Raw genomic sequence first — 18,595 nt, forward strand, 5'->3', positions numbered from 1 at the left:
ATGAAGAGGCTTTTTTCCATACTAAATGACAGTATTTATTACACCATATACTAACGCTAAAGCAGGGAACGGTGCGTACTTTGTCCACATTTCTAGTGCTAGTCTGGAAGGTGAGACATGTTACCATGCTTCAAACTGAGAAACCTATTTAAAAATGCATTTCTTTTTAATTTATAATTGTCGCTTTGAAGACCATTCCATAGTTGGGTGGCCATATCGAAAGTAATGTAATTTGCACTCCGTTTGGTGGAGCAATATACTGCAAGCACATTAAAATCCTTTCCGTTGACTTATGAGTCAGAGAAAGAAATGCAAGTCACACGCCTCTCACTTACCCAAAGTCTGCAGCAGCATGACTCTGCTGAGTTCACTCCAAGATGTCTGTCCTGAGAAAAGGTGCTGGTTATAGATGAGCTGTGAAAGAGTATCTCGACAGAGTTTAGAAAGACTCCTCCTAGGACTACAGATGTCCCTCCAGACTGAACGACTTGTACTCTGAGCTTTGTTTTTGCAGGATAAAAACCTAGAAGTTTACTTCAAAAACAACAAAACAAGACAAATCCCTGCCCAACAAATCCCAAAGTTTAGATTTCCTTCAGCCACCCATCATTCTGTAATCATCATCCTCATGTCAATGTCTTTCTCAGCAAAAAAACTCTTGTGTAATCAGATAAATTTTGGCCCCAAGTATTAAGTCACAGCTCAAGAAGTCCAATGAATGTTTCATCCAATAAATTTTTTACCTGTTCTCTAGCTATGACTTTCAATCAGATCTTTCTTTTTCTTTTCTTTTTTTCTTTTTTTTTTTTTTTTAAAAATTCCATTTCAGGATATTGTGTCTGATTTTTCCACAGATTTTGTAGATAGGCTAGACCTGGCTTTAGGAAAACCTGTCAAGGCTGAGATCAGTAAGGCCAGGAGAGGAAGGAGTATAATTAGGCTTAAAATGGAAATTCTGGTGGGTTTTTGGTTTTGAAGTAGCTGCTGGTGCTATGTGACATCTTTCTCCCCTCTTTAAGCGCAAAACTCCACCAGCCAGCAGCCCATAGGGAGTGCGCAGGACACAGAGGTGTGCATCCTTTTCTGGGATGACCTTCCTTATAGCTCAGTGTTTCTCTTCCAGTCCTTCATTATTTTTCCCAGTAGCAGGCTTTTCCTAGTGTCTCACTTGATTTTAAATTGCTCCAGCTTAAGCCTAAGACTTGTTTTGGTCACCATGGGTGTGGAAAACAGATCATCCCCTTCTGCAATTTTCTGTTTCTATGTTTATTAGGGTTGATTCTTCCCTCTGTCCTCTGCAAAGTAGGCTAAAATAACCTTGCATGGTTTGTTCACTTCCTTTCTAGACTGCTGGTCAGCTTTCATGGTCTCCTCTGGACTTTCTACTGTTATTCCACATGCTGCTCAAAAAACATCGCCCAACACAGGACTCAGCCCTGCTGCTGTGCAGGCGGTTCAGGCTCACTGGGGTTGAACAGAGTGGAAGGATTTCTCACACATCTTAAGTTTCTGTTTATACTACTATAACTTTTGCCAGTTTTGCAAGTATTTCCTCTTCCTCAATTCATGAGTCACAATGGTCCTCTGATGGTTTCATGAAGAACTTGTATTTTGCCAACTGGTCTCTATCCTATGTTAATTTGATGAAGTCTTCCAAAAAATAGTACCTTGCATTTTACATTATTGACACTCTACTTTTTCAAAGCATCTTCCCCAGCGGTCAGAATAATTTTTAATTTTAGCTTTATCTCCCAAATTATCTGTGGTCGGTCCCAATGACGTGCCTTTTGAAAATTTAATAAGCATACTTTATTTTCACCCATATATCTTGATATTGAAACTATTGAAGAGAACTGGACCAAGGACTGCCTTCTGCAGAACCTCACCGCCTACAACTTTTTCTAGTAGTATACCCTGGCTGTTTCTTGTCACCCAGATAGTATTGCCCCCATATTAGAGGCTGCCCCATCCAGGCCATTCTTACTTACTCAGGTTAGGAAAAGATCACATGAACTGGCATGAAAATGTCCCTAAAATCAAGATATTGGCTCACTCTCATTTCGCTGCCTGAAAACTGTTTTATCAAGTGGTGTTTGACTGACTGGCATTGTTAATTTTTGGTAAGCCTATGCTTGCTTCTTGTTTTCCCCTAGATATTTAAAAATGGTTTCTGTTAATTATTTCAACATTTTCCAGGAACTAAGAATAAGCTGTGAGCTCCATAATTCTGAACTACTCTTTATTTTATACCACTTCATAAAGATAGGCACTTTGATCTTTCCCACTCTCTGACATCTCACTTTTCCAAAGCAGGCTGCTAAGGATACTACCAATAGCACTGAGACTACATCCAATAGTCCTTGTATTACCCTCTGAATGAGGGTCACTGAGCCCAGGAAGTGTGAAAGCATCTGATATACATGCAAAAAATAACTGATTTACATGCGAACTCCTTGAGCAGTGCCTCATTGCAGTTCTTCATAGGGTGAAACCTGGTGGAGTTATATTGGCAGAGAAAAAGAGTGTCCTGCAATAGACAGCATCGGTTTGCTCTGGTGATTGACAAATTGTCCTACACAGGAGCCCTCTAATACTAACCCTATCTGTAGTTTGATTATGATCAATAGACAGTGTGATGAGCCTGTGAAAACTGCTGTTTGATTACTTTTACATGAAGGCAGTATAAAAATATTCAAGTACAAATTCAAAGTATCAAAATATGAGCTGAGAAGCTGGCAGATAAATTATTAGAATACAGTCTTTGCACTGCTAAACTTTTGAACTTCCATTGAACTTGTATATTAAGTATAGACAGTTTTTCCAAGAGGAAAATTCACTAGACAACCTACAATTTTTCTTTCACATATTTAAGAAGATGTTCGATCTGGTAAGGAAATAATAGTAATTTATGTCTTTGATAATTGAGAAGGATTATAGTTCTATACACAGAGGGAAGCAGCCATCACCTGCTCTCTGAGTCACTGTCCTATTAAAGAGGTAGATACCACCTTAACTGGATGAAACCAAGGAAGTTTCCATCTCCCTGTGAAATGAAAACATCACTATCAGCCTCTTGCTGTCTTGCTCCTGCTTTAAGACTTGGCAAAAATTAAATGCTCCTTCTTATTCATGGCCTTCTCCTTAAAATGAGACAGTCATTTCCCCTCATGTGTGCAGAAGCAGGCTCTAGGGACAGCTGTCCTAATAGTTACAAACCCACCTTCTTCAGAATGGGCAAATTTGCAATTCTCTGTCTGGCATGCTGCTCTAAACAAACTAGTACAAAGTAAATGATTATATATAATTCATGATACAGGTGAATTTTTTTACTATTGAACCTTCTGTGAAGGAAGACTGAATCCATTAAAAAGCATCATCTACTGTCAGCACATAGGGCACAAACTAAGATTTCCTCACCAGGTTTGTTTCATCCTACCTAAAGTACACATCAAGGAAATGAGATAAACAGGAGGACATACATGAAGGACTGATTTGCAGACAAGCCACTTTATTCAGCTATTCGGGGCACAGAGGTCATGCCTTTTTGACAGGAGAAAGGTCAACCCCTTAAAATCCTGTAAGCCATGAGATCTGCAGTTGAGCAGTGATGTTCAGGTGAAAGTGTCACATGTAGGGTGTGTGAGCATTTCATTCCATGAAAAACAGCACAGATTCAGGAAAAATGAGCTGCCAGGAGTTCTGCTTTCCCCACTTCCCCTGGGTCCAGCTCACCTGCACAACGCAGTGAGGTTAGATGGGACTGGGGGAATCTGAAGAAAAATGACTGCTAACCACAGACCTCCAGACTTTCTTTGGCCTTTTCGGGGGAAGGAAGAGGTGAATGATCCCACCAGCCCCCAGGCTGGCCACAGCAAGACCTTCCTATCTCCACTGAAACACCCTGACTGAGCCCTGCTCCTGGAGCTTCCCTGCTCCATTCCTTCTGATCTGTTGCTTTCTCACGCTTTGAGCTTCCCTGAATGCTCTCGTGCTCTGGAGCAGCCTTCCATGCATCTCTTTCCTCGCTCATCAGGAACATATCCTTTTCCATCCTAATCTTTCTTTCTGGTCCAGTTATTCAGTAATTCACACCTGTGACCTTCAATCCAGACTCCTTCAAAATGCAAATTTCCCACTAACTTAAACAGGATTTACATCAGTTCTATGTTAACTATTTTCAGGGTACTGAGGACTGCCCTACTCAAAGAAGCCATTGCACACACTGCTTTCTGCTGTAGTTATAAATGAAAATTTCAGTAGTAATTTTCTTTCCTCTTTTCTATTAACTTACAGAAGTGAGCATTGCACAGGTGAGGTCAGAGGTGAGGAATGATATTAATCTGGCAAAACACAGATCCAGGCAGATGGATTAGCCACCCAAAAGACCCTTAGCAGAGAAAGGAGAGAAATTAACACCGCCAACGTGGGAGCACGTGTATCCTAAAGCAGATGTGTGGTTGATGAACTGACAACTTCTGAGATGAAACCCATCTCAAATGAAGGTGCTCCCAAGATGACTATCTTCCAGACAGAGCGCCTTATGCTGGTCTCCCAAGAGGATCTCTATGAGTACCGATCTGCCTTTTCCAGGGTATTTGAACTTTAATTTCCAGGATATTATTGTAACTCAGTAATCTGCAAGATAGAAAACAGCGTGTGGCCAAAAACCCCGTCTGTTTTGAGAAGGCAGACCCAGAAGTATCACACTGCTCCCTCCAGCACTGCAGAAAGGGTTCACAGCTCTGCCACTCCCTGGGAGTTTCTTGAAAGGGCTCATGTCAGGGAGCAAACCTGGCATGGAGTCCCACAGGCTTGCAACAGTCCCCATCTACCTGAGCAAACATTCTGACCCACAAAAACTGGGTGGCTGCCTGCAAACCACCTGCAGGGAATGGTCCCTGAACTGTGTTTGGGGTCTGGGCCCCTGTCAGCCACCTTGGGCTGGGGCCATCAGGAGGACTTTGCCATTTTCATGTGATCCTGTCCCAGCACCTGGGAACACTCCTGGGCACAGCTTGTTTTACCCTGTCATCTGCAGTAATTTTTTTTCTTTCTCAATGCTCCATGCCCAGTTACTGCCAACTGCTCCACCCTTCATCTCCCCAAAAGTGGCAGCTTTAGTAGTTTAATGTCCTCTTTGCTGCTGGTCAGGAGGCAAGTTGCAAGCTATACTGAATATTCCCCAACAAATAATTTCCCTGCTGCTAAATCCACGGGCAGGAGCCACAATGACAGTATCTTTTCCATTGCTTTTCTTGTCATTTGTTTTGCTTCTAATGGTCTCCTGGCAAGGTTACAGGTTAAAATCACTCGCGCAAAGTGAGGCTTTCCTGCTACGGATAGAAACTGGTACAGGTAACTTCTTCCTTCTTCCTTTAATCATGAGTTTAAACCTGGACATACCTTTCCTGTCTAGCAAAGTTTGTCCAAAACATTCCTGTAGGATTGTTTTTCATTGGAAAATGCAAAGCAGTTAGAACTCAAACCCCCAGTAAGGCTGTGAGTGTATCTGCCACCCAAAAGACCACACAAGGGAAAAGTCAAATGCAAGGAGAAAACTCTCACCTCTTCAAAATGGAACAATTTTTGTCTTATCAAAATCAAATGATAAAGAATGAAGTTGAAATAAATGTTCTTTTGATTTTTCTCAAATTAGACTTTCGAAGCCAAGTCAAACAAAAATATTCGAAATCCCAGCTTTTTCCCCTGGTTTCGGCTCTGTTATGGTGGTCCTGCCTCTTGGGCAGTGGAAAATGAAGGTCTGGTTACTCCTTGCATGGCAGCTGATGTGCAGAGATGGTCAGGAGCGGCAGGTTGGCAATATCCTGGGCACAAGTGTGATGAATTTTTTTATCATCTTACCTGTAAAGAGATTGAAGTGAGGTAGGTCTATTATGTTGATTTTCCAATATAATAAATGCTACCATGAGAGAGTTGTTTAGGTATGGCATCTGCCTCATGAAACACCCCTCACCGAAGACATACTGCAGCCACCCTCTCCTACTGCCCTCATTTTAAATGAGAATCTCTTTCTCCTTTCTCCCCCTTCCACCACTCTTTGCCCTGAGGAAATCAGGATTAAGACATTTCTTTCTGCCTTCTTTGAAGTTTCCCAAAACTCCAGACCCAAAAGTCTTTTCCCTTTAGCAATTTTGGGTACTGTAATTGCAGTATGTACTTTACATGCAAATTTTAGTGATTAGGTTAAAATTAGTTTTTCCTTGAAGGTGAGCAGCAGTGTCCCCTGAAACAAAACCAATCTCTTTGAAGCAGATCGAGAGCACATAGGAAAGCATTGTTAAACTGAGTACCTACCTTATTGTATACCCTAGCAAACTTATGTACAGGAGTTTCAAGGGAGAATGGAGAGAATGACAATATTGAGGTAAAAGCAGCATGTGAGACTGACAGCAACTTTTTTGTTAGATTTTTTGTTGGATTTTGTGGAAAATAAATTAAAATCTTAAAAAATATAGAACTCAAACCATTTGGTTCTTGCTTGAACTGTGGAGTCATCAGCAGTTTCAGATCATAGCAGAGAATGTTGGTGGTGGTTTCATTTCGTAGCAAATAGTTGGTGAATCTCTAGCTCTTAGGAGCCAGCAAAGAAGAGACATGAAAGTAAATAAGATGTTAAAATAAAAAAGAATTGCCTATTTTTCCCCAGAAGACAGTTCTAGCCCAGCTTTACAAATCCACAAGTTGAGGCCAAAAATACAGGAGTTTCTATACTACCTTCCATGAGATCAGTGCATCCTGGAGACGCAGAATGCTAAATAAGACACCAACAACTCATTTGGCTTCCTTACGTAATGCCAAATGTAACTGGGTGAATCAGGCACCAAGCTGGGAGGCTTTTTTCTATTCTCAGCTCTGCTCATAACTGGCCTCACAGATTTTGGCAAGTTCTTCACGTCAGAATTTTCATATGAAGGGAAGGGTGGCTAGAACCAGTGTTTTTAAACACAGGGGTTAATAGTTATGTGTATAATTTTAAGTGATATTAAATCTGCAGCATCCAAGAAACATAATACCTCTGAACATTAGACTGTTTATTCACAAGTTTGAGTATGGGTTTATACAACAAACTCACACTCGCTGTTGTGGAAGTGTGTACCTCTGTCTTCCTATCTGCAAAACAGGGAGAACTTATGAAATAACCACTGCTGTGCAGCATGCACTGTAGAAGCATGTACCCCACCTAACCCTTCCTACAAACAAGCTATGTAATATTGCTGCTTGGAATAACTGGACTTGCTGGGCTGGGAGCATTTCCCATCCCTGCATTCTTTAACCAGTCTGAACAGTCTGATGATGCTCACCAGAAAAATCCCACACTCTCGCATGCTCTGGTTTGGATAAGTCCTCATCCTCACATGGTATAGTAAATCAAGATGGGAACACATATGGAACCCAGACAAATGGGTCCCATTTCACATGCTCCACTGAAGCATATGGAGGACATGGCACTATAACCCACAAGATGTAGCAAAATTCTCCAAAATCTAGGGAAGAAAAAGATCTCCTTTGGACTGATTCACACTGCAGTTGAGAAATCCAGTTACAGCAAGGGCTTCTGAAAAACCTCCCTTACCTGCCATATGATTTGCTATTACAGACATATGCAGACATATATTTAGCTTGGCTTTTGTAGAATTAGCCTGTCCAGTGCCCTTTTCCCACTGTGTTAATGCAACATGTGCAGAGGGCAGTAATTTTTCCCTGTTTTAGGCAGACTGAGAGGAAAGGCGGCGTGGTGTTCTCCAGAAGCCAGTCTGTAGAAGGTGAAGTACTTAGTATGAAAGATAGATCAGGAATGCTCCAACAGAAAATATTTTCATCAGGAGAGACCCCATAATCTGCTGAAGATCAGGAATGCTCCAACAGAAAATATTTTCATCAGGAGAGACCCCATAATCTGCTGATTTACGTGATCTTTATCTGTTTGGCAGGTTCTTGTTCAAGGTCCTGCTCCGGAAACTTTTCCTTATTTATAGGAGTGAAACAGCTCCAGCATGAGAAACTGAGATGTATTTGTGATACAGCTTCAGAGGTCTGGGAAAGCTTTACAAATATAGTAGTTGTAAGCAGGAAAGTAACATAAATTACACTAGCAAGGAAAGAGGCAAAATACCTGCCTTGGATAATCTTACAAAGTACGAGGAAAAATTAAATGTCTTTGAATCATGTGGCGTGATGAACTCCAGCTTAAGGTGCTCAGGGGATAGGCTGAGTCATTAGCATTATCCCTGGGGACTCCTGAGTGATGGGTGAGGAACCAGAAGTCTCAAAATGATGCAACAATCTGAACATGGGGAAAAGGGGAGGAGAGACAGGTCTGCTATCTCAGCATCTGTGAAAAACACTGTAATGCAAGGTTTATAAAGTGGCAGGGACGGTGATTCAAGCTGGTTTTACCCCGCACTGAAGAAGTTTTTGAATGTTTTCATAAAGACCAGCACAGACCCTGGCAGTAAAAAGCTAAATGTGTCCCCGACTTGTGTACTGAGGAAGGCCACTAATAATTTGCTGTGACTTGGTCACGGCTGCCTGGCTTTGTTTCCATCCCCTCTGTGTTTTTCATTGGGTACATTCAGGAACGCCACTACACCGGAGGACACGCTGGAGAGGAAATCCTCCAGAAAGCTCCCCGAGCGCACTGTCGTCAGCATCCCCACCACACACCTGACTTGTGGGCGTGGGATCATGCATGGGCATAACAGAGCTGCACCACATGGCATACGTGTTCAATCAAAACAACTCATATTTTGAGTATTAAATATTTAAAACAAGTAACACAGGAACAAGTTGTACCTCATGAATTATTCACAGTAATTTGGTGTTTTGAAAAGTGAATATTTGATAAACTGTGACTTGTTCGTGGACAATTTGTAATCAGAAAGAGGTGAAAATCATCAATACATTATTCATTACAAATTATTTGTTCATTTCTAGTGTCAGGTTATCCAAGCTGTTTACTCACGCCTAGAGCATCTCTCTACAGCTTTCAGACAGCACCGTGCGCCCGAGGGTGCCCCGGCCCCCGCCGCTCACCCAAGGCCGCGGGTGAGCGGCAGAGCCATGGAGCCATCCCTGCGCAGCCACCCCTTGCCCTTCCCCACTGCACCGGCGGTGCTGCGGCACTGGCTGCTCCCTCTGCAAACCTGCTCTGACCGGGGTGTGGGAGCAGGGGAAGCGTGGGGCAGCGGCATGGTGCAGCTCGAGGAGGAAGGAACATAAAAGTAACTCCGTTCCTCACCTTCCCCTTCTCCTCCACAGACAGAAAGCAGCCCCAGTCTGCACCCAGGCCAGGAGGTGGAACGAGTCGAGTGACTCGGTGGTTTCGGGCAGTTTGCAGGGTCAGGCTCCCCTGCAAGCTGGTGTTTGACTGGTGGTGATACAGGCTGGACCAGTGGGGCCCCAGCCCTGCTTGCAGCAGTGGAGAGAGTAATCAGGTCAGCAGGGCAGTGAAGGGTCTGTTCCTCCTCCTGCTTGGTTATTACCCATGATTACTACACACAGAACCTGCTGGATTTTTTTAAGGAACCTTTGGTTGGAAACGTGCCTTTTTTTCTTCATCCGTTTTCAGTGGCAAAATGAAAAAAGAGAGAACTGAGTGTTGAGGATTTCTTGGCTGGGCGAGGGCATGTGAGCAATCCAGCCGTTAGGTGGGAACGAAGCATAAGTTTACAAAGTGCTGGAGCAGACAAGGACACTGTGCCCTTGTACGCTGGGAAAAAGGAAGACAAGAAGAGCCTGACAAGCAACTCCTGGATGCCGAAGAATGAGATAAGTAACTGCTGGACACCTCGTGAAGAGGCCCGCACAGCCAATAGAGGATAAGATAGCGTCGCGTGAACCGGGGTATTGTAGCAATTAGAGTATTGTATAAGGCGCGTGCACAAGCACATAAGGTATATAACTGTGCTAAAAGTTGTAGTAAATGGACTTCACTTGATCACATTGGTCTGCGCGTGATTTCCCCTGTGAATCCTCCGCAACATTTGGCGCCCGAACAGGGACCCTCAGATCAGCACTTTGTCGTCTCTATGGGAATTTCTGGTGCAGCTGAACCGATGAGGGAGCAGAGGAGCCGGCCGAAAGTGTTCCTGCTGCCGCGGCAGGATGGCATGAGCTTCAGCTAAGCTGGGAAGCACGACATGAGCTTCAGCTGAGCTGCGCGTAAGTTTGAATCTCGCCCTGAGCTGGGAAAACGAGGAGACGCGTGGAAGGTTGAATCTCGCGCTGATTAGGTGAGTGGTCGGAGAAGGAGATGGGGTTGGACAAAAGGCAGGAAGCAGTCCTAAAGCTCCTTTGTAATTTTCTCTCTGAGAGAGGACTGAAATTCGATAATTCTGTGTTAAAGGGGTTACTTTTATGGGCCTGGGAGAAAGAACTTATCCCGAATGTAAATGTCGCATTTGAAGAAGCGACCTGGGATAATATAGGCAAGGCGCTGTGGGACGCTGCTAACTGCAAGGGGGGTAAGGTAAAGGAGATGAAAAAATACGGAGCGCTCGGGAAAGTAATTCGAGACAGGCTGGAGGCGATGAGGGCGGACCGGGAGGCAGCCGCCGCTGCCCTCGGGCCGTGACCCCCTCTGCTGCCTCCACGGCTGCCGCGTCAGCCTACCCCGCTGGAGTTGGGGGGACATTCTCTACACAGCTATCTCCGCCCCCCCGACATCCATTTCTGTTAACGCTGAGACGCCTGCACAGACGCAGCCTTTGCCTATACCCAGCCAGGCCGCTGGCGCCGAAAAAATTCCCCCGTCTGTTACTCCACAAGAAACAGGGGATTTAGGGGGGGGCCGATTGTCGCCCGACAGATCCGAAGCCGACAGACTCGGGGGTGACTATAATGCGGATAAACAGGTTGCGGGGGTGAGGGAACCATCTCCATCGGGTGGTGCGATGGAAGAGCTGAGGGAGGTGGTGCACCAATTACAAAAACTGACAGTACGGCCGGGAGAGCCAGAAGGGAGGGAGAAACGTTCACCCTCCCGAAAGGATGAACCGGGAAGGCAAGAGAATGAAGATTCCGGCCGTGTACCAGCCCCGCTCCCTCCCCCCCCTTCTGGCCACGCCCTCCGGCCCCTCCCTCGGCCCCTCCCCTCCCGCCCCCTCCCTCCTCCCCTCCCTCTCCGCCCCCCCCTCCGCCCCCACGGAGCGGCGGCCGCCGCCAGCCGCGGCCGGCCCCCGGGCAGAACCGTCCGCGCCCCCGCCCCGGCCCGTTCATCCATCCCGCCTCTCGGGACCGGAGAGGGTGACACCAGCCGCGCCCGCGGTAGAGGCGGAGCCGCTTGTAATAGCCGCTGCAGAAGAAAGGCAGAGACATTGGAGGGGTGTAATAAAAGGTGCCGTTATAGAAGGGACTATGCTCCAAGCATTCCCAGATATTGCACCCAATGGACAGAAAAAAAATGGGAGGCGTTTGACTGGAAGGTCATTGAGAAATCAAGGAATGCTGTGAGTCAGTACGGAATCAAATCTGCGTTAACTCACCAAATACTGCAATTCATTTTTTCTGCTGATACGCTGATACCTCAAGATATTAAACAGCTAGCACAGTTGGTTTTGACACCCGCCCAAATGTTAGTGTTTTTCCGGCAGTGGGGGACGTTCTGTGATAGGGAACAAGCAACATCACGACAACAAACAGATCCCCTACGGGGAGTAACCACGCAGATGCTGATGGGTACGGGACCCTTCGCATCAGGGAACGCTCAGTTACGATGTGTCACTGAGGTTCATCATCTATCACAGATCTTGGCGTATCAAGCTTTTCTTACCATACCAGACAATATGTGCAGCCACGCTTTTACCCAGGTGAAACAGGAGTATAACGAACCTTTTGCACAGTTTATTAATAGACTGCATAGGGCAATCTATGACCACCCTGACATGAACGAGAGCATGAAAGAAAATACATTCAAAATACTTGCTTTTGGAAATGCTACTGAAAAGACACACAAAGCATTGTGTAATTTGCCGAAAAATGCAGACGTCGTTGATATGATAGAATACATGGATCGATCAGTGGACTCACAGAAAGTAGCCTATGCTGCCACAGCTCTACAAGGAGCTACAAAGAAGCACAAGGCCAGTAAGACACCCTTGGTCAAGCATTTTAACTGTGGCAAACGTGGTCACATTAGGAGCAAATGTACAGTTACTGCTAACAGTAAGTGCTGCAACAAGTGTAAGAAAGATAACCATACCACCAAGAATACAGGAAGCAGGGAAAATTCACCCGGACCGCGAAGGCCCCTCACGCAACGACACGAATGCAAGGGGCTTGGGCTGCCAGCCCTCAGGCAGCCTCGCAACCACCAGATCCGCCACTGCAGGAAGCTCCGGAGTGGATGTGGAAACCGCAGTACACATCCAACATAAAGGGACCATTGGGGTTTGGACTTAGTGCATTTTTAATGGGGCTATCTTCAACAGCTCTAGGAGGAATTCTGGTAGTCCCTGGGCTTATTGATGCAGATTATTGTGGGACTGTGAAAATTATGATTCATGTTTTAATCCCTCCTGTTTCTATTCCTAAAGGTACCAGAATAGCACAATTAGTTCCATTCAGGTTGTGTGTTCCAAACCCAGGTGAAGTACAACGTGGAGATGGTGGATTCGGCTCCACAGGGAAACCACAGGTATACTTTGCCATGGACACAACAAGAGGTAAACCAGAAAAGGTAGTGCAATTGGAAGGGCCTGATGGAGTTATCGTCAAGAAACTGATGACAAATCAATACAGGAGCTGATGTTACGATTATTTCACAATGCATTTGGCCTCCATCATGGCCATCGATCAATCCAAATTTTGGTATTGCAGGGATAGGGGCCACACAAGCCACCTTAGTAAGTCAGCTACCGATTACCCATTTGTGTTCCCCCATGGTGAACATGTTACGATGCGTCCATATATCATGACTACCCCAACTGAGTTGTTTGGCCTCATAGGCCATGACTTATTGAGCCAAGTGAAGGCAATGTTAGTGACCCATCCTTTTTAGGAGCGGTCACTGAGGGGCAGCCAATCCTGAAAATTAGCTGGAAAACAGATGAGCCCGTTTGTATTGATCAGTAGCTGCTAAATTCTGAAAGGCTGCTAAAAATACAAGAGTTAGTTGAGGACCAATTGAGAGTGGGACATGTTGTTCCTTCTACTAGTCTATGGAATACATCAATATTTACCATTCCCAAGAAAAGTGGGAAATGGAGACTGTTACATGATCTCAGAGCTGTGAATGCAGTGATGCACAATATGGGAGCCCTGCAGCCAGGTTTGCAGTCTCTAGTTATGCTTCCAGAAGAATGGGATTTGTTAATTATAGATCTAAAAGATTGTTTTTTCACCATTCCCTTGCACCCAGATGACGCTGAACGGTTCGCCTTTTCGGTACCATCGATTAACAAGGCAGAGCCCTATAAGAGATACCATTGGGTCGTGTTACCGCAATGAATGCACAATTCCCCCACGATGTGTCAGGTGTATGTGGCCTGGGCATTAGAGCCTGTAAGAAAGCAGTTTCCTCAGTCAATTATTTATCATTACATGGATGACATTGTGATAGCGGGAAGGAACTTGCCACAGGATGAAATTTTAACTCAATTGCAGGACATCTTAAGCCATCGCAGAGTAATAATCGCTCCTGAAAAGGTGCAAAAGGCAGCACCTTGGAAGTATTTGGGGTGGCACATAGATGCTAGCAACGTTAAACCTCAGAAGGTTCACATAACATGAGAAATTTCAACGGTACATGATGTCCAGAAGCTTATGGGAGATATCCAGTGGGTGCGGAATCTTTGCGGTATCACTAATGACGATATGGCCCCTCTGGTAGAACTCTTGGGTACGAGCGCACTGTGCAGATAAGAAACAGGAAATGACAGAGCTGACCAATTGGTTGCAGCACCACGGGAGCCTCCTCCAGGGAACCATTTTCAACAAAGCACGGCAATCACATGCGTTCTTGCACCAACCCGCTAGGATGTTAGCAAAGCAATTTGACTTACCACTTACTGATGCCCAAGGTATCATTAAAGCATGCCCCGATTGTCAAAAGGAAGGGCTGGGCTTGGGCTGTGGGGTTAACCCACGAGGTCTTTTGCCATTGCAGTTATGGCAAATGGATGTCACCCATGTCATGTAGTTTGGTGCAAAGTGTTCTGTGCACGTGTGTATTGATACCTATCCTGCTGCCATGTGGGCCACGGCATGAACTGGAGAAAAGGCCTTACATATTGAATGACATCTTTACTCTTCTTTTGCAGTGCTGGGTGTGCCTAAAGAAATTAAGACGGACAACGGCCCAGCCTATGGTTCTACACGTTTTGCTTGATTTTGTAATTTGTGGGGAATTCACCATGGTACCGGTATTCCACATCTTCCCACAGGACAGGCTATTGTCGAATGGGCCAACCAAACCCTAAAGAACATGCTGCAAAAACAAAAGGGGGGAACCCAGGGCTTACTCCCAGAGGAATGATTGGCCAAAGCCTTATTTGTGCTAAATTATCTTAGATTGACAGGTGATCACAAAGACCCACCAATGGTAGTGCATCATGTTCTTTTGCAGGCAGAAAGGATGCAACAAAGTACGGGAATCATGGTAATGTATAAGGACCCAGAATCTGGGAAATGGTGCGGATCAGCAGAAGTAAAACTTACTGGGAGATCCCGGCTAAGTGGGTCAAGCCATGGCTTCGCACTGATGCTGGACCCAGAATTGTCCCAACGGCAAGTGGCACGGCACCGGCGGGTGCTGGAGCCACTGATCCGACAGATTCTGACTAATAGAATATTACACTTTAGAGGACTAGTGGACATTGAGTCCTTCAGATAGGTTTTTAGAACAGCGTGCCTTATTGTATATAGAACTTGCTTTAGGTAAAAAGTGTGTTATGCATAATTTGATTAAACATAGTGTGATTATGGGAAGACAGTGTGGGGTAAATGTAAAAGTTAGTTAAAGCCAAAATCAGGGGTAAGGTCTATTTCCATTAATAACCTCGGAATGAGGTTGATTGTGTTTCCACAGATAGAGGCCCACGACGGACTCCTGTTCGATTTGCACGACCATCATCATCTGGAGCATCATAGATGATGTGGCAATATGGATACTACCTCAGTTGAAAACTAATGTATAGGTCACCTTGGCTAACATAACACGTCAAGATTCTCTGTGCATCTCAACTGTATCGTAAAGCCTATGAACCAATAGACAAGATGGCTATGACTCGTGCAGCACGCCTGGCCAGCAAGCACATGCGTCATAGATTGCAACTGAGGCGGACTTTTGGCACCCGCTGGCCATGTGTGCTAAAACCTGTTCCTCTGCAAATGTATAAATACCGGGATTTTCCGAAGAGCATGAGGCTGGTGTACGGTGAGGCCATCGTTGCCTCTGTGGGGACGCCCACGGAAAGCTGACACCTACCGATTGCTGGGCTGAGTTAGCGGAGCAAGACGGCACAAGAATGTATGGATGGTTCATCTTCCTCATAGTCCTCATGGTCTGGGTCATTAGGGGTAACGAGTTGGCTCAAAGAATTATGGGCATTGTTGTAGTTATTGTGATTTTAGCTATTGTAGTAATTTTACCTTGTTCAGCTTGTTAAGAAAAAATGGCGTCCCAAGTTATTAAGCAAGCCTAGATTGCTCAAAAACAAAAAGGGGTAATTGTTGAGGATTTCTTGGCTGGGCGAGGGCATGTGAGCAATCCAGCCGTTAGGTGGGAACGAAGCATAAGTTTACAAAGTGCTGGAGCAGACAAGGACCCTGTGCCCTTGTACACTGGGAAAAAGGAAGATAAGAAGAGCCTGACAAGCAACTCCTGGATGCCGAAGAATGAGATAAGTAACTGCTGGACACCTCGTGAAGAAGCTTGCACAGCCAATAGAGGATAAGATAGCGTCGCGTGAACCAGGGTATTGTACCAATTAGAGTATTGTATAAGGCGCGTGCACAAGCACATAAGGTATATAACTGTGCTAAAAGTTGTAGTAAATGAACTTCACCTGATCACATTGGTCTGTGCGTGATTTCCCCTGTGGATCCTCCGCAACAACTGAGGAAGGGAGAGAGGTACTGGAAGAGTTGAAATCTGGTATTCAAGCTCCTCCTTCCACCTCTAGCCCAAGTTCTTGCAAGGATTTTTGATAGATGTACACCAAACAGTGGGACTGATGTAAAAAAAAGAGAAAACCCTTCCAAAATAATAAAGTAGAAATTAATGCAGTAACTTTTTCTGCAAAAATATCTTAGCACTTTTTGATCAACATATTATCTCTGCCAAAGCAGGGTTCAAATGATTCTTACAGTACACAGAAGAAAACCAGACAAGTCATGTCAGGATACCAGTCATAGTATCCTCATGTCTTGCTCCTTCCATGTTGGGAAATGACTTTATCTCCATTTATCTCTGTCTCTACTCTGCCAGTTTCTAAACTGTGACAGAACATTGTGTTTTCCTCTGCAATTAGACTTCCTACTAGGCTCTTGACATGGATGGTAGCAAACTTTTTGGAAACCCAAACACATTTTGTCTACCAGTTCTTTATCTGATATCATCCCTATCCAAAGTTGTGCTATTGTGACTATAATTTTATGTTGCATAAAGCTGCATTAGCTTAATTTAGCTGATATAAAGTTACACCACTCATCACTCATGAATACGTAGACACCGATTATCAGTTGAAACCTTGCTTATCTTGGACCATCTTGCGCTGGTGAATTTACAGCTACAAGTTAAATGCATGTAACACATTTGAAAACTTTCTTAACAAAATAAACATAGAGAAGTTGCATCACTTTAACTAAAAATGTATTCTTTGTGGTGCTGTATACAAGCCCTGAGGGATGGGTGGCAATGTTTCTCTTTACAGAAGATGTAAGGAGTACAGAACTTGCAGAAGGAGCTAGTACGTATATCACATTTTAAAATGCCAGCTGCTCAAGCCATGGCTCTTCTTAGTGTTTCATTTCAGGAAGTATTTCATTGATATTCCTCCTTTCTATTCTCATTAGAGCAAGCAGAGATTGAGGAGAGAGCCTGGGAAGCTGACACTCATTAGGATCTAGAAAGTTGGTTGCTGGCAAAACCTTTCTGGCAATCTGGAGAGTGAACCCAGTTCTTTGTCTTATGTATATACCGTTGTAGGGCACTCATTTCTATAACTGTCTTTTTTCTTCTACCAGGCAATCTGTGCAGCCTGGTGCCATGTATTACCTGCTGTGTGATGAGTAGTGGTTAGTGTGAACTTCAACAGTTAAGGGCCCCAAATGAATACACTTTAAAGCTGTTCTCCATCAGTTCTGGAGTCACTTAGGCTCAACACCCGTAAAAGGCTGTACTTCTCCATATACACATCTCTGTCTCGTGGCCTTGTGGGAGAAGAAATCTTCACTGCAGCAAAATGAGGTAATGCCAAGTTAGCAGGGGAGCCAGGGCATCAGCATGGCTACAGGCAGAGTAAGCAGAGGTTTTACTACAGGCCATCTAAGTAAGCTTTCCTCCTTCATCTGCTGGGCCCCACCAAGCGGGAAGCAATCAGAGGTGCACTCAGGGTATCTGACCTGCAAGCATGGAAGAGTCGCCAGTCAGCCATCTGGGGGTTGTCTCCCACCTCCCCAGCTGGCCACAGTGTGACCACCAGGCATCTTTGCCCTCATTGCCCACATTTCCCTGCACAGAAATTTAAAAAGTCTGAAAGTGGCTGACTTACAATCATACACCAGCATTACAAATAAAACAACTCAATCCTGGCTCAAGCTGAAACCCTGGGATATTATTTCATCCTTCATACCTGGAGGCTGCTGTGATGGAAGAAGAGCTGGGAACACAGCCCAAGAGGAGGGGAGCGGGCTGCTCTCCCACCTTCACCTTCTGGAGCCTCTCATGCACTCCCAGTGCCCAGCACAACTCCAGTGCCAGGGATGCTTTTGGAGATTGCCTCAGCCATGGATTTCTTTTTAAGGAATAGGTGTTACATACAAAGATGCTCTCAGCAACAACTTAGAATAGTTAGGTGGGGCATGCGGTACCTGTGACATAACGATAAGCTGGTAGCTGCCAGCAAATTAATTAAAATAGCCTGATAAATGCACCCATGTTGAGAAGTTTATAAGTGCTTCAACCACAAAGACTGATAGGAAAGAAAGGTACCCATTCAGAAATAACGATGCAGTAGCTGTTCCCTTTCTGAATTAATATTCTGTCAGAAGCTATACAGAGGCTGCTCTACCTCTCTTTGGTACCAGCATATGTGCCAAAAGAATGTGGTTGGTGATGAATAGTATTTGTCCTCAATACAGGATTGAAACAGGAATAGATACAGAAATGGATGTGAGACAGGACATATTCGGAGAATGATGACTGTGAAGTTTTAGGACTGAATGTTAGAAAATACTTTAGATGGAAAAAAAGGCAGTCTTCTTAGACTTGACAGGTATGCAGCCACTTCTTTCCACAATAATACTTTCTAGAAAGATAGGAGGACATATTTAAGAGCTGTCTCTGTCTTTCCCAAGGCACTGTCTGTTTTCTTTTTCTATTTTCTAGATCCTATGGGGGAAAAAATAGCTTTGT

General features: G+C 44.7%; 1 protein-coding gene and 1 long non-coding RNA gene across 2 annotated transcripts; both read left to right on the forward strand.

The window, feature by feature from the left end:
* The first annotated feature begins 9,249 nt into the window (after window positions 1-9,249).
* LOC126036079 (uncharacterized) lies at window positions 9,250-16,029 on the forward strand. The gene is made up of 2 exons (XR_007505091.1): window positions 9,250-10,253; window positions 12,555-16,029. It is a non-coding gene; the product is annotated as an uncharacterized LOC126036079 (long non-coding RNA).
* Window positions 11,180-16,029, forward strand: LOC126036072 (endogenous retrovirus group K member 5 Gag polyprotein-like). Its single transcript, XM_049795396.1, has 2 exons — window positions 11,180-12,655; window positions 14,280-16,029. The coding sequence occupies exon 1, from the start codon at window positions 11,592-11,594 to the stop codon at window positions 12,393-12,395; it is 804 nt and encodes a 267-aa protein (XP_049651353.1). The 5' UTR covers window positions 11,180-11,591; the 3' UTR covers window positions 12,396-12,655; window positions 14,280-16,029.
* Window positions 16,030-18,595: the final 2,566 nt, after the last annotated feature.

The sequence above is a fragment of the Accipiter gentilis genome, chromosome Z, assembly GCF_929443795.1.
Source record: "Accipiter gentilis chromosome Z, bAccGen1.1, whole genome shotgun sequence".
In the NCBI taxonomy this organism is placed as follows: domain Eukaryota; kingdom Metazoa; phylum Chordata; class Aves; order Accipitriformes; family Accipitridae; genus Astur; species Astur gentilis.

Excerpts from the sequence above, each read along its gene's own strand:
- LOC126036072 (XM_049795396.1), top strand. The coding sequence starts at position 11,592 with ATGTTAGTGTTTTTCCGGCAGTGGGGGACGTTCTGTGATAGGGAACAA.